A 20914-nucleotide genomic window follows, 5' to 3' on the forward strand; every position below is an offset into this window, starting at 1 on the left:
CCGCGTTATTCGCTTCACTAAATGCATGGCTGACTTGCCGTCCAATTGCTTCGCGCAGACTAGAGTAGATCCCCGCATTGCCATGCTTGATGCCCTTTGTTGCGTTTGATCAATCGATTTATTGTTGATGGACTTGCCGCGCGCGAGAATAGTCATCTTCGCCGCCGGGACGATAGCGTGCGATTGTTGTGATAAAATGTGGTGATGTGGTGTGATGGAAGATTCCAACGACCCGTCGACCGTGATGCAATGTGCCGTGATGGTGCATGCAATGACCTTTCGAACTGCGAGTGGGTGAGTGTGAGTGTGTGATTTGAGTCCTCGCGACGACGGGGATGGAAGAAGACCGCAGCGCTCTGTCCGTGCTGACCGCCAGCCCAGATGGGGGATTTGTGCCGCTGTGTGTGCTTGGTGAGGATGCAACCAAGATATACCTTGCGAGGTGTAGTGGAGCCAGCGAGTGGTGATTCTGGGCCGGTGCCGGCGACTTTGCTGGTAATGCTTGCCCAAGGTAAAGGCGCGTATCCTTGAGAGGTCGACACTCAGGCACTTCCCGGCCAGCCGTGCTTGCTTTTGTGCATGTCCGTTGTGCAAGCTGACCGTCAAGGTCAACATCGTGGCTGACGGTCCTCTCGGGTCCCTAGAGTCACGGGAGGTCGTGTTTCCCAAAAAGATCCCCGAGCTCTTAATTACTGCTTCAGACGGCACGTTAGAAGCCATCTCCCACATGCCACTCCCTCCCGCAGTCCCTCGCCCTGGTCTGCGGATCATAGCCCCTCCGTACGGCCAACTCTCGCAAATCGTCCAACTGCTTCCCCATCTCCGCACTCTGGTGTCTCAGTTTCTTATACTGCTCGCTGCCCCACGAAGCCTCGCCCTTGTCCCACAACTTGACCAGTTTCTGGTCCAGGAGCTCCTTCTGCCTCAGCAGGTTCAACCACGCCTTCAGCCCTTCGTCCCCGCCCTCGAAGCAGATGCCGTACCCGTCGCAGTAGCATTTATGCTGCGAGGGGCAGAACGTGAACCGGCCCGAAAAGATGTACTGCCACGAGTACTCCATGACGCGGCCGGAGGTCTTGTCGTCCAGGGGCGTGTGCAGCAGCCAGTCGCGGTAGTGGACGTAGTCTGCACGGGCGCGCTGGCGGATGCGCCGCCCACTGACGGCGAACTGAGCACAGCAGGGTTGCGAGAGACTGTCCGGGATAGGGACGTCCTCGCCAAACAGGTCGTGGAACAGTTGTGACGTGAGCGCCGGTTCCTCGGGTTTGTGGTGGAGGTCGTACTTCCACCGCGATTGGTCCACGTGCAGCCAGTCCGGGCATCCGGGGTCCAGGTGGCAGCGCGTGTTGAAGTAGCCCTGTCGCACGACGTGGGCGTCCGAGAGGAGCTTGATGGTCGTGGCCGACGAGACGTCCAGCAGCACGTTGTTGTGCCAGGTGATTTTGTGCGGGTGGAAGAAGAGCACCACGTCCGGCAGTGAGTCGTAGTGGTCGATGATGTACGTCAGGTAGACCATGGCCTCGTGGCCCTTGTTGGCGGGCAGGCCGGACCGGTCGGGCCCGTCGACCGTGTAGATCTTCTTGGGCAGGTCGGGCAGGTCGACGTCCAGCCAGGAGACGTCCTCCTTGGAGAGCCGGCCCATTACCAGCACGCGCGTGTAGTTCGCCCCGGCTGGCTTGGCCGTGCCGGGCGTGAAGAACCGAGGATCATAGAGTGATGAGGCGTCATTCTCGCCGTACAGGTATGGTCTCTCGGGAGAGAAAGGGAGGAAGTGTGAGAGTAGATATATCAATGTCAGGGCTCCGAGGGCCAGAGACAGTACGGACGTCCGTCGGAGTAATAACATGGTCGAAAATGATATAGGTCGGGATAGTATAGATATCAAATCGAACTCATTTCCAGGATCAGTATCATTACCATTACCGGGGTTTCATGCTTTCAGGCAGTGTGGGTGTACGAGTACACCTCCGAGGCGTGCCAGGCTGAAGAATGCGACTCAAAACGGGCGGAGTCCGAAGTCCGCACCGCGGTCGCAGAGTCCCGAGATATAACTTCTGAGAAAGTGAGAATTATCGTATGCAAACAGATGGATGTCACTGACGATCAAAATGCGAGGAAGACTGCCAAACAAGTAACGGTAAGAATGGGAACGAGGAATGTGAATGGGAACCTGTTCCTTCGTTGTGTGCTGTAACATAAAAGGGATGATCACTTGCTTGCTGACGAATGGGACAAAGTAACAGTGTTGCTGTTTGTCTCAGCTGTGGATACGACAAGCATGCGTCGTCTGTATTTCAGCCCCGTGCCAATGTCGCACCCTGGCCGTTGTCTCTCGTAGCTAATTACTGCTGCTGCTGCTGCTGCTGCTTGGGGCCAGGATGCGAGCTCGAGAAATTGCTGGTCGTGGATAGGGAGTAGGTATGTAGGAGTTGTGTACGGAGTACAAAGGTAAATCTCTTGGCTGATGTACGCAGCTTGGAGACTACTCGTGCACTGCATCCCGAGTACGGAGTACATGGGGATGCTTCAGAGGCACTGACCTTGGACCTCTGAAGTTGGCTCGGACGTCCGCTGAAGCTGGCTTGTGAGATGTCCTCCAGCGGACACAGATCCATCTAGCTGATCACAATGAGAGGAGTTGCGCCGTCGCTAATGCTCAAGATCTATCTGTAGTATGGTACATGCAGAGGTTGTCGGGTCTGCAATATTGCCGTCCCTTCTCCTGTTCGTACACTCGTCAATCACATCGCCCGTCCTTCCAGCCATCTTTCCATCTCTCCTTCCAGAGACTGCAATCAAACTCGGGCTTTCCCAGCTTGACATTGACTGCATTGTGCGCTCGACATGCCCACATGCCCAGTTCATCCTGGCCTTTGACCTTGGGCTCGTTCCCAGGCTGGATCAACCAGTCTTGAAAATCCTCCGCGCAGACATAACACGGGTAGAGCCTGGAGAACGCGGAGATGAACTGTTTCATGATGGATTGTGTCTCGGGCGGTGCGACTTCAGGGTACGTGGCAGCCATGCTGTGCAGGAGCGTCCAGGTGGAGCGGCCGAGTTCTTCGACGTCGGGAGGACAGTCTGATCGCGGAGCAACCAGCGCGGCGGCGGCGGCGGCGGCGGCCTTGGGCTTCTTGCCACTGGACTTCATCATGGCAAGCCATGCGGCGGACGAGGTACACGTGCGACATCTGGACTTGTATAAGTGCGCCGTTTCTCGACCGTGCCGGGGCATCGACTTACGGCTTCCCGTCCTTGTCCAGAACAACTCCCGGGGCGACTTTCTGCTGCGGAGTGTCTTCGTTGCTTGAACGGGACTCCTGGGAGCCAGATGCCTTACCAGATGGGAATGGAAACGACATCTGCTTCGGAGACTCCAATCTCTCACGCACCTTCCCTCTGCGACCACGGCGTCTTTGACAATAGTGAAGGAGATTACGTACTGGGGAGTCCTCCTTGCAAATTAAAGGCGCAGCCTTGTGAATGCCGAAATATCCGACGCATCAGCACGTGACGCGTCATGCAAGGCACCATTGCACCAGTCGCGTAAGTTTCCGCTTACGTACTGAGCGCCATTAGCGCCTTCACGTGTCTGCTCTGTTTATGCGGGGAACCTCGACAGTCACAACACCGAACCGAATCATTGATCGACTGCGCCGGTGCGACACCCATTCACGCGTCTCTCGTTTCTTGTGCCAGCTGCCGTTCCTCACGGTCTGGACTCGGCATGTCTTCGTCTGAGACTGAATTGTCGGAAGTGTCCAAAACTCCCACACCGCCCCATCATGAACTCGAGAACTCTCTACGGCGCGCAGTCATCAAGGCGCAGAAAGATGAAGTTGACTTCTCTTACAAGTATATACGCACAGCCGCGGAAGGGGAGTTAGGGTTGACGCCCGGTTTCTTCAAGAGCCACGAGAAGTGGAATCAACTGAGCAAACAGGTCATTGAGGAGCAGATGGTACCTAGTGCACCGTTGACACACGAGCATGTGCACGCGGTTGACCGAGATTAGGAAGCCGGACCAGAGTCTCACAGCCCTCCTCCGAAGCCCAAGGCTGCAGAATCAAGAAATAAACCGGCAAAGCGCAAATCTGCCGAGAGAGAACCTGCGCCGAAGAAGAGGCAGAAGATCACGAAGCAAGCCGTTGACCCGGATGGCTCTGAAGATTTGTCGTCACCTCCAAGCGGCCTTGCTTCAGAATTTGAGGAGGGAGAAGACGAGCAGCCCAAGAAGAAGCAACGAAACGCTCCAGCGAAGGCTCGCGCGACTAAGTCGAAGCCTGTGAAGGGCAGGAATATCAAGGCTGCAATATCCGAGGACGAGGAAGACGACAAGGAGGAGGACGAAAATGGTGCTACCAAAGCGGATTCACCTGAAGCTGCAGTAGAGACCAGACCGGCTGGCAAACCGGCTGATGCCGACGCCTCGGACAGCGAGCTGTCAGTGCTCATAGACGAGAAACCTCCGCCCAAGAAGCGCAAACAGAAAGACTCATCCGGCTCGAAACCCAACAAGACCACGACCAAATCCTCCACAAAGGCTAAACCTGAGGCAGAAGATCCCGACCAAGCCGAGATCAAGCGCCTCCAAGGCTGGCTGGTGAAATGCGGCATCCGGAAGCTCTGGGGCAAAGAGCTCAAACCCTACGAAACTCCCAAAGCCAAGATCAAGCACCTGAAAAGTATGCTCGCCGACGTTGGCATGACTGGTCGATATTCCCTTGAAAAGGCCAACCAGATCAAGGAGGCGAGAGAACTGGCAGCCGATATCGAAGCGGTGCAAGAGGGTGCAGAACGATGGGGAGCTGTAGAGGACGAGGATGGTGGTCGAGGTGAGAAAGACGTCGACTCCAGGCCACAACCCGGTGCGAGGAGGTTGGTCCGAGGCGCGCGGAACTACGACTTTCTAAGCAGTGATGGCGAAGAGACCGACTGATCGTGGTGGATGGCCAGGAGGGCCGATTGATTTGAGTTGGACGGTGTCTCTTGAACCTCGGGACGTGGTAATTTTCGGTGTTGTGTAGACATGAACTTGTTCGAGTGGCGTGTATGAGTGCCATCAGCATTGACATTGTACGATATCGCCATGGCAACAAGAAGCTGTGCTTCACTTGATAGCTTTGTTCCCGCTCATGCGTTGCGCAACGAGGCTGAAGACAGCGACGGATGAAATGAACAGAACTAGATTGTAGAACTGCGGATATAAGGCATCAGTTGACCTGAACTTGATGTCGGAAGACCATCAGGGATCGAGAGAAGGGAGTCTTACGGCGTTTCGAGAGTATTCGTTCTCTTCAGCTTCTGTTCGCGCCTCGACAAAGAGGCGGCGGAGGTTGGGAAGAGCCATCTTTTGGAATATGGCGATAGTAGTGGAGGAGGAGTATCTCCTCGAAGGGTGATAGAACGCGACTACGGCATAAAGAGCTTCAGAAGCAATGCTCGAATTTGGAGCGTGGTCGATGATGTCTTATGCTCCGCCGAAAATTCTACCAGCTCGGTAAAGTACTTCCCCGTAGTGGAGGAGCTCTACAGAAACTCAGCTCCCGATGAAGTATCCATCATAGAATTTTCTGACTCGAGCACAAGTTTGCACCCTTTTCACCTGGGTTGCATTGTATTATTGTGGACTGCCAAGATGCTACCGAGTACGAAGCTGAGATTTTAGCGACTCGCTCAACGCTAGTACTCCGCGGAAGGACGACGGACTCAAAATGTATATTCATCGAATTCCCGGGAGAACACACCCTCTGCCATGAGGCCAGCGGTGATTATATCATCAGCCTCACCATCAGGCGCCCTGTCCTGAGATGGAAGGCCGGTCACAAATCCATTACGAGCACCACCGAACTTCGGCGCTGGCTCATGCTGAACGACTGTGTGGAAGCTATTTGCGAACGAGAAGCAGGCAGTTGTGGCTCCAAGAAACCCTTCGCGATGCGGCTCAACACGTCCCGGCAGGTCTACATGACGGATACCTCTTCGCTACTGTCCTCGCGGAAGCCAGCGCAGCATTAGCTTCTCGAGTGGATGGCCCTCTTTGTTTACTTCCCTTGCTTACTTTCTAGGCCAGAAAACTGCCATTGGTCGAGCTCACTTGCGAAAATCCAAGGATGGCTCAGCCTCACCAACTTCTCGCACGCCCTGTCATTGACTCGCCCTACCTGTCCATCGCCTTAGTGCTTCCATGCAATATTGACATACAGCATCGTCACTCATTGGCTTTTGCTATATGTGATCAGCCTGAGCTTCGAATCGTGTTCCAGAACAGGCAACATGTGGGCCCCAGTTGCTCGCAGTACTACCGCAAATGGGCATAGAGCTGCATATCAACTCCGGGTCCTGTGTAGTTTAGGGCAACTTAGACGTCTCTACGGGCCTACCATCTGGCATGCCTTATGGAGTTGATCGCATCAATATACATGTTGAGCCTAACCAGCCGTATTCGCACAGGAAGGTGTGTGTTGGCTGACATGCAAGGCCCTTTACCTGCCTAGGACGGCGCGCCTACTTCGACCACGGCATATAAGTACATGCAACGGCTTACGATGGTACCTTCAGTCGCAGGACGTTATTCCTCAGTTCAGGCATCCCTCGGAAACTATGGATGGGCATCCGCTTGCTTCGATTCCTCCTCTTACACTCCAAGAGGATGTCAACCGCCATGATATCAACCCAGGCGACATCGTCTCCAACTGGCTTGCGGCCCTAGACAAGCGACCCCAGAATGGCCTGTCCACTGATCTTCCAGATCTGTTTATTGAGGACTCCTGGTGGCGTGACTTTGTCGGCCTGTCATGGGATATTGCGACAAAGCACGGCCTTGGTTCTATTGGAGAATACCTCAATACCTCGACCACAGGCTTTGGCAATCTGGAAGTCACCAAGGCTGGTGGTCTGCAGCCGGCTCTGGTCGATATGCATGGCATGATCTGGGTTCAAGGCGGCTTCACGTTCAAGACAAGAGACGGTTCCGGTCAAGGCCTTGTTCGGCTGATCAACGTCAGCAAGACCCAATGGAAAGCCTGGACCGTGTTCACACAACTGGAGAGACTCAACAGCCAGGATGAGATCGATAGACAGAGGCTGAGGCAAGATTACACGCAGACCCGACTCTCGAATGGTGTCAATGGAGGGAAGGAGGAACCTCAAGTTTTGATCATTGGCGCAGGTATGTCTTGATAGCCATTCAACTGCATACGCTCAGAACTGTGTATTAGGTCAAGCGGGCCTGACTCTCGCTGCACAACTTAAACACATGGGCGTCAAGGCTCTTCTCGTCGACAGACTCCCTCGCCTAGGCGACTTCTGGCGGTCTCGCTATGAGACGGTCCGTACCCACACCCCCATCTACACCGACCATTACCCGTTTCTGAAGTTCCCAACAACCTGGCCCCGCTGGCTTGAGCGAGACAAGATCGCCGACTGGATGGAGCACTACGGCCAAATCATGGGCCTCGACTACATTCTCAGTACGACCGTCCAGAGCATCGACTATGATGAAACCTCGCGTGTATATACCGTAGAGGTGGAAAACGCGGACGGGAAGCACACTTTCCGGCCCCGTCACCTGGTTCTCGCCACTGGTGTGTTCGCCAACACACCGATCATACCCGAAATTCCCGGCAAAGAGACGTTCGGAGGCGAAGTCTACCACTCCATGCACCACAAAGGGGCACGTCACGTCGGCCCTTCCCTGTCTCAAAAACGCATCGTCATCGTCGGCAGCGGCACCTCGGCCCACGACATTGCGCAAGACTTTGTCAACAGTGGGGCCCAAGCCGTGTCCATCGTCCAGCGCCATGCTATCTTCTCGCTTTCCGCCAAAGCGGCCGAGGACGCATATTTCTCACTCTGGACGCAGCCGGGCGTCAGCACTGAAGAGGCTGATATCATTGCCAACTCGTTCCCCACTGCCGTGGTCCGAACGCTCAATATTGGCCAGACGGCCATGATGGAGGAGCACGACAAGGACCTCCTCGAGGGTCTGGAGAGGATGGGCATGCAAATCAAGAAAAGCAAGAAGGCGGGGTATGGGTTCATTGATCACTTGATAGTCAGAACGGGACACTTCTACGTCGACCAAGGCGCGAGTCCCATGATCGTGGACGGCCGCATCAAGATCCATCACTGCGAGGAGGGAGTCAAGGAGTTCGTGCCCGACGGTGTCGTGCTGGGTGACGGAAAGCAGGTGGACGCCGATATCGTGGTCCTGGCGACGGGATACCACCGGAATGTCCTGACCGTCAAAGAACTTATGGGTGACAAGGTCGCTGACGTGGTTGGCGATCTCGGATACATGGACAGCGAGCAGGAGAGGATCGGCGTAAGTTGCGGGCACATTTCACTTCTTCTCCCTATGCGTCTGTTTGTACTCCGACGAGTGCGCACTTTCTGACCGAGACTACAGTGGTGGCGACCGACTGGATGGCCGGGCTTGTGGTACATGACAGGCAGCTTCGTCTGGTGCCGACAGTACTCGCCGGTCCTTGCTTTGCAGATCACGGCCCTCGAGCAGGGACTCAATCCGGAGTATTGGGAGCAAAAGAAGAGGAACAACAAGGGGTTAGGAACAATCCCGCGTTGAGGTTGATTGAGATCGATCGTAATATGAGTTGAGATTGAGATGCACGTTGCATTCACTGTCGCCAGGAGGGAGAGTACGAAGTACATAGGCGTACTGTACTTCGCCACTTAGGCAGTCTTATTCACTTACAATAATATCGATACGGCACATCGCTCTCGGACCTGCAGCAGTGGGAGCGCCACGAAAACAAAGTTCCAACTAACCCATAATCAATCTCGTTGCACCGTCTGTATGCGACGAGTCCAAGCAATCTACATGTCGAAGGTCGGGTCGGACAAGATATGTTCGCTGTTTAGTAACTGCTGATGTCCTTGATGGGCTATGCACGTATGCTCTCCATATCATTGAGACTGACTTTCATTCAATGACCTTACACCCACCCTTTCTCCATTCATGGAATCCTCTCGTCCAGCGAGCCGGAGGTCCAACGCGCCGTACTTGTCGAGGAAGGACCCGATGTTCTGCGCACGCTACTGATGCCGGTTTGCCTTTCTGCCATCAGACAGACGGGCGGACGAGAACAGCCTGCGTAGAGACGCCTCGAAAACGTCATTCGCCTCGCCTCGCAGTAGCAGTAGCAGTGTATCCATGTACACTATAGATTTCACCTCAGAAGTAAATCCATATTCGCTACGGATTCCGCAGTAACAGTGAACCCTATACACTATACTGTAAGTATACTGTAGGGAGGAGTACGAGGTATGGCGCTCCAGAGAAGAGGACTTCTCGATCTCCTACCGCTGAAAAGCAGCCAAATGCTGCACATTCTCCTGATCGACATTGCCAATCGTCCCCCTGAAGCCCCCCTTTTCCTTGACACTCGCGATCTCAGCACCCGCGCCGTTGTTCGCGGTAGTGACCTCCGTCTTGCCCACGACGGTCAGGAGGACTTTGTTGACATCCACGCTCTGTGCACCACCACCGCTGCCACACGACGCCCTCCACGCGACGTGGTCGTCCGGTCTGACCAGCACGGCGTCCCGCTCCCAGATGGACCTCACGTGCGGCTCGTCGGGGAGATGGACCCCCTTGAACGGAATCGCCAACTTCGTGGCGTGCGGCTCAAACGCGGCGATATACTCCGCCCCGGGCGTGAAGTCGACGAGCGTATATTGGGGCCCCTGCCCGAAGAGGTCGAAGACGCTGGTTTCGCCGTCCTTGAGGAACACGTGCGGCGCCCGCGCCCCGGGCCACGTCGAGGGGATATACGACTTATAATTCCAGGGCGGTTCCTGTGTGCGGTCGTGTTCGTGGTCCGGCACGACGACGCCCGAGCCCGTGTAGCGGTACCCGAGCTCGATGCCGTGGTCCTGGTTCTCGCCGTCGTGCTCTTGCAAGTGGCGCGTGATCTGTCCGCGGACGTCGTCCCCGCGGGCGGTCTTGGACCTGACGGCGTCGCCCGTCTGGGCTACCAGGTCTTTGTAGACTGAATGCACCTCCCAGTGCACGCCGGAGCGTTCGATGTTCCGTGCCGCGACGGGCCGTCGCTCGGTCTCGTACGACCGCAGCAGCGAGGCGCCCCCATGACCCGCCAGCACGGCGGCCAGCTTCCACCCGATGTCGAAGCTGTCCCCGACCGCCGTGTTCATGCCGTACCCGCCCGTCGGGATGTTCTGGTGCGCGGCGTCGCCCGAGAGAAACACCCGGCCCCCGTCCGAGATGTACCGCTCCGCGATGCAGATGTTGGGCCTCCAACTGCTGGTCACGAGGACCTCGTCGATGGCGATGTGGCAGGGGGGGCCCGACCCGCCGAGCACGCGGTACACGGCCTCCCGGGGATCGAGCGTCGACGTGTCAAAGTCCAGCGGCAGCGGCGTGTGCGCCGTCCACGTGTCGACCTCGTCCTGCGAAATGATGACGTGCCCGCTCGTGAAGAAGATGTGCCAGAACTGGCCTTGGCGGTGCAGTGCCGACAGGTCGCGCGACTTGAAATGCACGAGGTAGAGTTTGGCCGGGCTGTGAGCGAGCAAGAGGACTTTTGTTAGCAAAGACGATCCCAATACAGTGATCTTTCCCCCCGGTCGCCGTACTTGTAGCACAAACGTCGGGACGGTACGAGGGCGGACTCACACAGGACCCCCGATCAGATCCACCCCGATGGCCCTGCGCACGCGGCTGCCTCCCCCGTCACATCCGACCACATACTGGGCTTTGACGCGGTGTGTCTCCCCGGTCACAGTGTCGGTGAGTTCGCACTCCACGCTGTCGGCCGTCTCGGCGAGCGATTCGAACTTCATCCCAAAGTACGAGTCGATGAGCGGTTCGTTCTGGATCCGCGGTTTGAGCCACGCCTCGAAAATCGCCTGCGAACACCGCTGGTACGGCTCCCTCGGCATCGACCCGTCGTTGGTTGCTTTGATATGCGTGCGCCACCAGTCGGGAGAGGGAAGGTCCTGATGGAGTCAGCAGGTGGTTATATAAAATGAGCGGGCGAGACCACGCAAGCAGGACACAACCGTGCATTGTACATTGCACACGCCCTGTTCTGCTCTGGCCTGCTCTGCTCGGCAAACCGCAACTCGACGTACCCATTTCATCATGAGCTCTCCTCCCTCCGACAGGCCCGTACTGAAATTGACATTGAACGAATAATGCTGCGGGACACCTAGGGGTCGTCGAGAAATGCACAATGAGCCCTTCTCTCCTCTGGGCGATAATCTCAGTGCGGTCGTCGTGTCACCGATCTTCAAGGCCTCCCGTACGCGGCACAGACCTTCACGCACTGGCGTTACGTACCTACTTCCCGCAGCCCGTGATCAATCTTCAACCGCTTGAGCAGCTCCATGCTCCGACAGTTGGTAATGTCCATTTTGGGCCATTTCGTCGTGTCGAGGTTGCGTTCGACGAGCATGCATCGCGTGCCATGCTCGGCCAGTTGGAGGGCAGCGATCAGCCCGGCAGGACCGGCCCCAACGATCAGCACGGGCGTTTCGTGGTGGTGGATGGTCTGAACCTGAGGCCCGAAGTGTCAGTAGGGTCAGTCGACTGAGTCGATCGTGAGAGAGTGGGTGATGGATGTGTGGATTTGTCTCGCCTGGACAGACCAAAGCCACTTGACTCTGAATTTCACTCACCATGTTGGAACCAAGGAGACTTCAGAGTTCACAGACCACGGCGTTGCGACTGCAAGAACGATCGTCGTACGATGTGTCGAGCGCAAAGGCAGATGGTCGGAGCGAAGCATTTTAATTGATGTACGTGTGATAAGGCACCCCCTCCACCTCTATACGACACCACACAGTACGACATGCCGGGGGAGTTTAAAGAGCGAGGCGCTCCACTAAGCGGTACGAGTACCATTGTGGTGATCCACAGTTCGTACTCCGTGGTCAGCTTCGCTTTGAAGTACAGTAATGAGCACATCAGGCGGAATTGAGGCTAGATCACCAAGCAAGCCACCTAGCTAACGGTCGCAGCTCCGCAACTTGGTATACCGCTACTCCGCTAGTATCTCGTGTATGCATCTATCGGCCGATGACCCCGTGTACTCTCGGTGCGGTGAAAGGGTTCGGTGATGATGATTATGATACCATGTGAGCGCTACCCCCGGTGGTCCCACTTCTGTGTTTGACCTCGTCAGGGCGGTGTCCTGAAAGGCCGTGCCTGGCCGCTAGACTGTCTCCGCGAAAGGGACACGTGGGGAGAAATGTCCTTGTACGAGGTATTGCTGACATGCTCGACATCGTCGTACGCCCCTTGCATATGGAGGCCTTACAGGATGTCAGAGTAGCAAATGGAAAGAGGTTACTGTAGGAGCGGAAGCGGGAGAAGAACTCGATGCCATTGACAGATACATCTACATGTTGAAAGTATCGTAGGAATACGTGCTAACGACTGTGTTCAAGTTTGATCCCCTGCGACCAGCGCCGCGACGTCTGACTCAAGCAGCCACCGCCGGCAAATCATACTGGGCCGGCGTTGCCTCCAGCGCATCTGGCGGCACGGGCAGCTCTTTGCCTGCATCCTCGATCTTCCCAGACATGAAGGCTAGAGGGATATTGGGACCCCAGATATGTAGAGAGTCTGGTGCGGCGGGCTCTCTGCCAAACGGGGTGTCCTCGTTGACCTGGTCACTGTCGGAATAATGCTCCACGATATTCCCGGAGCCGTCGAACCTAGCAAGCAGACAGATCTCAGCAAAATGTCCGGACGACATGGCTGAAGCGGCGAACTTACCAGTAGTCAAAGATCTGACTTCCGAGGACGTGTCGGCCAATGCCCCAGCAGTTGGTCCATCCTTTAGATCGGAGCCAGTCGTGGCCGAGCGTCTGCGTGTCGAAATCATTCACTTCGTAGCTCGAGTGATGGATGAATGGTGGTCGTCCTTCGGGGCCGGCAGCCACGAAGAAGCTCTGTGCATTGTATTACTCAGCGGGCCCCGCAGACCGGCATCTGACTTACGTGGTGATCTGTATACTGCTGTCCGAGATCGATGTGACAGAAACATGTCTCGTCTTTTCCAGTGGCGGGATTGTACACCGCGTCCGTGGGTTTGATGTTGATTAGACTCTTGTAGAAGGAGAGCGTGCTCTCGAATTTGCTGGCGGGGACAATGAACCCATAATGGCCGAGCTTGTGGATGGCCGATGGCCCAGTCTTGAAGCGTCGAAACGTCCCTTTTCTGGGCTTCTCAAGTGCGAGGTTTGGGATGGGATCGGTCTTCTCCAAAGGTGGTGCCGGCCCGTCGCTCTCTCTGAGCTTCTGGCCAAAGATGAAGCCGACAGGAAAGCCGTTAGGATCCTCGAGAGTGACGACCTTTCCACCGCCTGGGGCCTCGCTATCTTGCACCGCGGAGGCAGTCGGATGAGCCGCCGCTGCTTCCAAATCTGCTAGGGTATCAACGACCCAGTATGCCCCTTTGAAGTGTCGCTTCGCATCTGGCGATTTCTCCGCAACATATATGTATGGTTGAGTACCATATCCGCGGAGGTAGACTCGTTCAGGCGTACGATGCGCTTCCACAAAGCCGAAATCAAAGAGAAAGGACAATGCCCGTTCCAAGTCCGGATGCTGGTACACCACATGCGCAAGCCGAACAACCCGAACCTGCTTTATCGCCATGTTTTGGTACTGGTGAAGTATTTAAGAGGACTTGTCGGCGTACAAGGCTCGAGGACGTGGTTCTGGCCGCTCGTTATAAGGTTGAGGTTTACCTTCACTGGGGTAATGCGAAGCTCTGGGCACGGAATTTTGACCAGGACAGCCATATAAGATCAGCTCGACACGGTTTGAGGAGCCCGGGGACTCCCTTTCGGTTCCGCTGTTGATTTCGCAGCGGGATGCCGAGCCTGGATCCTACAGGATCCCACAGGTCCCGGAACGGTCAAAGACGGTGTCACACGAAGGCCGACCACGTGACACGGACATTCATGGGCTGCATGTCGAGTACCAGGCCGTGACTCGTCAGGAGCATGCTCATATGCACATGTGCACATACCAGTCAGGCTTTTGTCATGCCGCTTAAAAGGCTTTTCGAAGTTGAGGTAAGTCGTCCAACCTGGCTCAGGTAGGCATATAGCCCAAGTCACCTTTGTAGCCACCGAAGAAATCCGAAAATCCAAAACCAATCTCATTGCTGCCATCGTAGAATTCCTGCGGAAGTTGTGGGAAGTTCTGAGGGTCAAACATCGAGGCATCGTACTCCGTGACATCCGGATGAGTAGACACGTTGACCGATGCCGAGTAGTCCTCCTGCAGTGGTGGTGGCTGTTGCTGGGGAACTTCGGGTGGACCTGAGTACGATGCGCGGTCGCTGAGAATCGAGCCGTTTCTATCCCGCTTATTGAGGTCAGGCGGAGTATTGCCACTCAGACGTGGCATGCGGAAGAAGACCGCGTATCGTTTTGCTAGTTGCCTCTCTTCGGCATTCAAGGTGCCTCCTCTCTCGACCATCCTAGCTAGTTCTAAGATATCGTTAGCATAATCTTAGCTCACTTAGATGGTCATACCTGAGACAACTGATCCCAGCTTCCACCTCTCACTGAAATGTGCCAGAACAAGCTTGCCTAGATCGTGGCTCGAGGCAATGAGGGGTTGGGTCTTCAAAATATCGCCGTCGACATAATATGGCGGGAGCATCATGCAGGTGAAGAAGGGATGCGCGACGGCTATATACCTCGAGTCCCAGAGGCTGATAATCCTTGACAAGTCAATTGCACGTTGCCGGAGTGGCGACGATAGCCCTGCTCCGACACTCGACACACTGCGGTCATCGGGCTCAGCAGTTGAAATCCCAGAGACCATGAATGTTGCGGCCATCAACATGAGGTGTGCCCCGATAACCCAATTGCAGCGGGCAAACGTCGCGGGCGTGAATGTCAGTGTCTCCGCGTCGAGACGCAACGAGGCGGGAAGCGCCAGCTTGAAACAGCATATTTCGTTCTCCAAGGTCAACTTCTCGTCTGGGGATATATCTTGCTTCTGCTGCAAACGGTCGTGAACGGTGGCCATGAAGTGGTTGGCGACGAGGAACCATGCCCTTTCGTCTTGGTTGTTGCAGTCCTGGAGCGACCTCCATGATTGACCGGGAAGCATGTTAAGTTGCGCGGACGGGACATCCACTCCAGCAAACCACGCCTCATCGGAGATGGGCAATGCAACCGCCATTCTCTTTCGATCAATGGAATATGGATTCCGGGAGACCGTCGAGGCAAAGGTATCGAGCTCCCATACGGCCCACCAGGCACGCCTCATTTCTTCCTTTTCAACATGCCCAATCGGCGCAGGCGGGCTCCAGTCCTCGTCGTCCACTTCCGAGAGACCCAGGTCATATGCTAGCCTCACGCAGACACCAATAAGAATCCAGCCCTGGTGGGTGGGGCCCGACGTGTAGAAGTCTAGGAGACGTTAAAGCTAGTCCTGTGGTAGCATAATCTGGAAAAACCAAGGTGTAGAGAAGGAGAAAGGAGAGGAACGGGGTCTACCAGGCGCGTACATGGCCTTCGCAACACATAAGTTGGAGGAATGGAGGGACTTACAGTTTGCGAGCAGGATGCAGCCTTGCAAGTAGGTCAAGGACGGATTCCGCAGTGATCGAGCTTGAGAGTAGAACTCTCTTGCTCGATGGGCAAATTCATATCCTCGTTTGTTCGGCGGCACGCCGGCAAATCGTGGGTGGGTAGAAAATCTGGCGGACATGGCAAACATGCTGTAGAACAGAAGCGATTCATCCACCGGCAAGCCCTGCATGACATCCCCATCGACCAGTAACTGGCTTTCGTACTTGGCTTGGAAATGGGGTCTATGGAGGATTGGCACCCATGGCTGCACTTTATCGAAGAATAGGTTGAGCAAATCAATGGCGACCGAGCAAGTTATCGTGCTTTCAGAAGCACTGGTCATCGTCGGCGTCGGTAGTTTCGTACTCGGCTCGGTCGAGCTCCGGGGTGGCACCTGCTGGTATTCTTGCTCGTTTGCTTCATGACTTTCGTCTTCGGCGTCATCTGCATCTGACGCGGCGCTCTGGTTTTGCTGATCCGTTGCTTGGTCGCGATTATCTGCACTTTGCTGATCAGTCTCCTTGATCTCGGCAAGAAGGCCTTTGAGAGAATCCCGCAGCAGCGTCTGGGGGATCTCGCGTCGGCCGTCCTGGCCGTCCGAGCTCTCTCCAGCTCGAGAGGCCGCTTCGAGCACCTGCACCAGTCTCGAGATGCTGTCGCTGATTTTCCGCGATTGGGCCTTGAGTTGCGGCTTGCGCTGAGTCGGCTTCTTCCTTTTCGAAGGAAACGTGCAAGAGTTGCCGGTCCGTAAGCAGAGCCCGCAGACCGGGCGACGCATGTCACATTTGGTTTTCTTGCGGTTGCACTCCTGGCACGCCCGTCGCGGCTCGAGTAGCTGAGGATGCGCCTCTTCCCCTGCCATGCTGGGCGTCATATGAGCTCAGCAGCCCAGCGGCCGAGATGCAGAATCATTGAAGTTGACAAATCGTGGTGTTTTCCGCTCGACAAACCGGTGAGAGGTGAGTGAATGATGATTGACTCTGCCCACTGAATCTCACTGGCGCAGGCCTTGCCTGTTGCGGATGGATCGGAGGCGGGGGAAGTCTGAAGCCTAACGTCCGAGTGAGACTCCAGGGAATCAGCAGGACACAGTCGAGGGTTGAGCTTTTCAACCTGGATTTCCAGGTCATTGCTGACGAAACTCAGCGCTGACTAAAACATGCACAATGGTCACGTTGTGTCTAGTCGGAAGAATCCCGGCGAGAGGTGAAAGTGCTATGAGGGCGTGAGTAGCTCGCCATAGCGGTGCGGTGGAGCATATCATGCGGCGGTGCATTTGGTCGCGACTAATCAAGGCACAAGTGAGTGAATGAATGATTGATGCCTCGATTGCCTTGATCTTGTCAAACACCGAGCCATCTTGTTGCCAAGCGCCGCAGTGACCCGCATCTCGACACTCACTACAGCCTCACAGTATCTTTCTGTTGGGGAGACCAGCCTCGTGCAAACTGGAGATCACGCTTCTTACCCATATTACTCCATACCCGACTCATCAAGACCAAGGAGCGACCCCACGGCCCAAGACTCTTGGAGAAGGGGGGCACGTAGACTTTCCGACGCCCCAGCGCTAGGAAATTCCTCGACTTGGCTCGTCGCAAGTTGGCCGAGGTGTTTGGTGGAAGAATATCTGGCTGGACACAATGCGAACTAGTCCGTGGGACTTGATTTCCTAGCTCGTACTGTGTACAGCAGACTGGAGGATGTCAACGGGGGATGAAGACGGACTCCTGCTATTGTCAAGAGGCTAACCGAGAAGGAGCAGTGGCTCCCTCCCCAGGCACCGAGACACTGCACCGCCTTTCCTGAACGGACCAGTCGAGCTTGTGCCAGGCGAGGAGCCGCTTCTGCCACCCCGACTTTTGCCAACCCCTTCTGTTCTTGTAGGCGCGACCAACGAGTTCACCACTGCATCCCGCGGGCTCAACTGGCGGCCCAGCAGGGGAACTTAGCGCATCAGACGCTGGCTGAATCGGTGTGCACTGACTCCTGAACTGCGCGTTCCGAGGTCGTTCACTTAGCATCAGTTTACGATAATGGCCGGGTAGCACCAGTCCGTGGCTAGCTGATGGTATCGCGAGGCGCTGATCTGCCCCGGTCACTGACAATGATGGCCTGCAAAGTGCACCTCAGATTGCTCCAGGCGACTAATCTAGCAAGTGGTCAGAGCCGCTTATGCTGACTGCAGGCTCAGGGTCGCAATATCAGGTCGCCATGCGAGGCTCGCCAACGCTGCAGTAGATCTTCTCACGGAGGATACCAATCACACATACTCTGGACCCTGGTAATTAGAAAGAACTCCTGTCCAGAACAAGGCGGATTACTCCGGCCCATCAGCCCTCGCTTATCCCGGACGCGACCTCCAACATCTATGTCAAGGATCTTGCTCTTTATCTCGTTAAACTCTTTTCGGCGCAGTCTGTCGCACACTTGGGCCCTGGACGGGATGACCCAGGTGCGTGGCACGTGGGGCTTCGGAAGCCAGCTCACTGCCCGGTTTGGCTCTGCGATAAGCCCACACAACCCTCGAGTACCAAGCCCGAGTCTCGACCCGTTAGCTCGAATACCAAGGATGGAAGTCAAACAATGATACTGCAGCGGACCCACCCACTGCTTGATGCTGGCAGCCGTCTTTCCCCTTCAAATGTACGGAGTACACAGAGTCCATATATACTCTGGTTAACTCCACGATCCTCCCTCCATTGTGGAGTAAGTTTGCCTGCTGGAAGAAGTTCGTACACCGCCATGGGGACAAGTATGATCTACGCCCGTCTTCAAGTGATAGAGACCGTCGCCGACAAGGCTACCACCCCTTTAGTCAGCGGCAACGGCGATTCTTCTGGTCCTTATCGCGCACCGTTCCGTATCAATGGGCGACTCAGTGTTCTCGACGATTCGATCATTCGTCATGCGTTTGACACCGTGCAGCTGTGCCTGAGAGGTATGTGAAGACGCCACTGGTCTCTTATGGAGAGGAGAACTTACACACCCCACCGACAGGGATCATCACGTCCAGCATCGGGTATAGAAGGGTCCTCGAAGACGTGATCACCTTGACCGATATAAAGACACCTTCGCAGTTCAAGCCGACATGTCCCACCAGTCCAGATGACAGTCAACGCGGTCGGCACGTGGACTTCTATTTCGAATTGCCCACCAGTACATCGGCCAGCGACGGCACATATCGTCCGATCCCCCTGTCCGGGACATTCAAGGGCGCCGTCAACTTGAACCAGAATCATCCTCTGAATCAAAACTGCGTCATCCCAGGTGAATGCGAGGTTTCCTACTGGATTGAGGCCCACTTTCGTCGCGCTGGGGAGCAGGTCGGGTTTCTGCATCGACACGTTCAGATCCGATCGCTTTATCCGCGGCTACGAGCGTCGCTGACGAGAGCCACCCCTTTGACCATCCGCGCCAAACCTGACATTTTCACCCGATGTCGGCTCCAGAAATGTCCCGACCTGTCACTCACTCTGTCTGACTCAGGGATGGTAGTGGAGCGAGACCCTGCTACGGGGAAGCGACGCATTACGCTGCCTCTTGCTGTGGCCATGAATGCATCGGACGCTTTTCCTGTGCATTCCCGCCAATCCATGACATGCGCCGCGGAAGTGAAGTGGCTGGTGACCACACGCTTCTCGGCCCAGACCGGTTGCAAAGGCTCCAAAAGATTGTTACCCAGTGAGGTTGTGCGCAAGACCTCGATGGCGTCGACGCAGAAATCAACCATACTGTTCCGTCCGTTGCCGCAATACGGCAACGGCGAGGTCAACTCTGTCAAACACAGTCCCACGACTCCTTTCATCGCAACATCGCAGCTCGATCTGTCTGTCCCGGACGCTGTCTGCCAGCCGTCACTCGACTGGATGTATCTCGCAAGGACATACACGCTGCAGTTGTCTCTGCAGTTTCGCGGCGTGCAGGGCGCGCCCAACTACAGCGTCAACGTCAGCCTGCCATTGACGGTTTCAGCCTACGGTTCCAAAGCAGATGATGCACTCGCCGGTGAAGCACTCCTCGATGATTCGGAGACGGATGAGGAAGATGCCCTCCTTGAGATGCTTGGTCCGTTGGGACTTGGCCAGCCAGAGCGGCAAACGCCGCTGCAGACACGACCCCAGCGCGCTATAACGAGGACACCACCGCCGCCGTACTTTCGATGAGACGCGTTTACAAGGGAAGGGAAGGACCGAGAGGTCCACCACTCCAACCTCATACATAGCTGATGCGTGCGCCTGTGGATGTCGAGCTTCGGCCTGAATGTTCGATTCAGACAGCCCAGCCGGCCAGCCAGCAAACCGGCCAAGCGCCCCTCAAAAGCCAAGCACGGCCAAGAGTATCGATTCCGAAGTCCCAATTGAGAACGGAATGCCCTCTGCGGCTTGCCCCCATCTCAAGAGCTACGGGATTGTGGCTTTCAACAAGCACCTCTTGCTTGCCCAGACACCGGTCTCGACACGGCCGGCGACATCCTCCGTCCATCCTCGGATACATCCCGGATCCTCGTACTCGTACCCGAGTCTTATCTATCCGGCGCAATCGAGAGCGCTTCGGCACCTTGGACGTCCAAGATTGCCTTGATTCGGTCATGGCGTCGCACGAGAAGAGATCCAACGGAGACTCTCTTCAAAGGATCCCAATCCGAAATCCAGGAGACGAGCAAATACCTCCCTACCATGTGCCCCTCCGTACGCCTAACGAGGTCGACCAAGACGTTAAGAGCAGCTTAGGTCTCGACTGTCGACTCTCGACCGGCTCCCCACCCCACCTCACTCGTGCCCCCTCCCACGCACAGGCCCCGACAGGTGAGGCGCTAATTAATCAACCTGTCTGGACTAGCCTTACCCGAAGGATCGCCCGGCAAAACGTTGCTCCACCACCTTCCTCTTCGTGGTATGCCGCTGTATGTCTAGGCACCCAATGAGGACATGGACATGGACATGAAGATGCAGGTGCAGGTGCAGATACGCATGGAGACGAACGCGGTGTGTGTGTGTGTGTGTGTGTGTGTACTCACTACTCACTACTCACTACTCAATAAGTAGAGTTACGGGCGGGTCGATTAAGCGTCGAGATCCCACGGCCCCAGCTCCAGTATACACTATAAATGTATGCATGGATAACTATATACTCCGCACCAAGGTACATAGTAGTACGTTAGAACCCTAGCCTAATGAAGTACTCCGTACTTGTGCTACCACGGTCCGGAGTACAGGATAGGATATACCGATATACTCGTACCTGGCTCTAGCTCTAAACTGCGGACTACTACTACTACTACTACTACTACTACTACTACTACTACTACTACTACTACTACTACTACTAC

The 20914-nt window shown here is 55.7% G+C and overlaps 9 protein-coding genes across 9 annotated transcripts; 3 read left to right on the forward strand and 6 right to left on the reverse strand.

Moving 5' to 3' along the window:
* Window positions 1-709: 709 nt before the first annotated feature.
* On the reverse strand, window positions 710-1846 carry G647_04498 (uncharacterized protein; the record flags this gene model as incomplete). The annotated part of the gene is made up of 1 exon (XM_008728840.1): window positions 710-1846. One exon carries the CDS (start codon window positions 1844-1846, stop codon window positions 710-712), a length of 1137 nt encoding a protein of 378 aa, XP_008727062.1.
* Window positions 1847-2737: 891 nt separating this feature from the next.
* G647_04499 (uncharacterized protein) lies at window positions 2738-3151 on the reverse strand (the record flags this gene model as incomplete). The annotated part of the gene is made up of 1 exon (XM_008728841.1): window positions 2738-3151. The coding sequence occupies one exon, from the start codon at window positions 3149-3151 to the stop codon at window positions 2738-2740; it is 414 nt and encodes a 137-aa protein (XP_008727063.1).
* Window positions 3152-3727: 576 nt separating this feature from the next.
* On the forward strand, window positions 3728-4939 carry G647_04500 (uncharacterized protein; the record flags this gene model as incomplete). The annotated part of the gene is made up of 2 exons (XM_008728842.1): window positions 3728-3961; window positions 4016-4939. The coding sequence occupies 2 exons, from the start codon at window positions 3728-3730 to the stop codon at window positions 4937-4939; spliced, it is 1158 nt and encodes a 385-aa protein (XP_008727064.1).
* Window positions 4940-5125: 186 nt separating this feature from the next.
* Window positions 5126-5350, reverse strand: G647_04501 (uncharacterized protein; the record flags this gene model as incomplete). Its single annotated transcript, XM_008728843.1, has 2 exons — window positions 5126-5197; window positions 5273-5350. Coding segments are annotated over 2 exons (150 nt in total), but the record flags the coding sequence as incomplete, so codon positions are not given.
* A 1253-nt stretch (window positions 5351-6603) lies between these two features.
* G647_04502 (uncharacterized protein) lies at window positions 6604-8587 on the forward strand (the record flags this gene model as incomplete). The annotated part of the gene is made up of 3 exons (XM_008728844.1): window positions 6604-7171; window positions 7221-8326; window positions 8411-8587. The coding sequence occupies 3 exons, from the start codon at window positions 6604-6606 to the stop codon at window positions 8585-8587; spliced, it is 1851 nt and encodes a 616-aa protein (XP_008727066.1).
* A 734-nt stretch (window positions 8588-9321) lies between these two features.
* G647_04503 (uncharacterized protein) lies at window positions 9322-11396 on the reverse strand (the record flags this gene model as incomplete). The annotated part of the gene is made up of 4 exons (XM_008728845.1): window positions 9322-10543; window positions 10658-10980; window positions 11116-11192; window positions 11324-11396. 4 exons carry the CDS (start codon window positions 11394-11396, stop codon window positions 9322-9324), a joined length of 1695 nt encoding a protein of 564 aa, XP_008727067.1.
* A 1071-nt stretch (window positions 11397-12467) lies between these two features.
* On the reverse strand, window positions 12468-13648 carry G647_04504 (uncharacterized protein; the record flags this gene model as incomplete). The annotated part of the gene is made up of 3 exons (XM_008728846.1): window positions 12468-12702; window positions 12764-12939; window positions 12989-13648. The coding sequence occupies 3 exons, from the start codon at window positions 13646-13648 to the stop codon at window positions 12468-12470; spliced, it is 1071 nt and encodes a 356-aa protein (XP_008727068.1).
* A 441-nt stretch (window positions 13649-14089) lies between these two features.
* On the reverse strand, window positions 14090-16447 carry G647_04505 (uncharacterized protein; the record flags this gene model as incomplete). The annotated part of the gene is made up of 3 exons (XM_008728847.1): window positions 14090-14490; window positions 14536-15423; window positions 15565-16447. The coding sequence occupies 3 exons, from the start codon at window positions 16445-16447 to the stop codon at window positions 14090-14092; spliced, it is 2172 nt and encodes a 723-aa protein (XP_008727069.1).
* Window positions 16448-18339: 1892 nt separating this feature from the next.
* On the forward strand, window positions 18340-19748 carry G647_04506 (uncharacterized protein; the record flags this gene model as incomplete). Its single annotated transcript, XM_008728848.1, has 2 exons — window positions 18340-18523; window positions 18583-19748. 2 exons carry the CDS (start codon window positions 18340-18342, stop codon window positions 19746-19748), a joined length of 1350 nt encoding a protein of 449 aa, XP_008727070.1.
* Between the last annotated feature and the right edge of the window lie 1166 nt (window positions 19749-20914).

The sequence above is a fragment of the Cladophialophora carrionii genome, assembly GCF_000365165.1.
Source record: "Cladophialophora carrionii CBS 160.54 unplaced genomic scaffold supercont1.3, whole genome shotgun sequence".
In the NCBI taxonomy this organism is placed as follows: domain Eukaryota; kingdom Fungi; phylum Ascomycota; class Eurotiomycetes; order Chaetothyriales; family Herpotrichiellaceae; genus Cladophialophora; species Cladophialophora carrionii.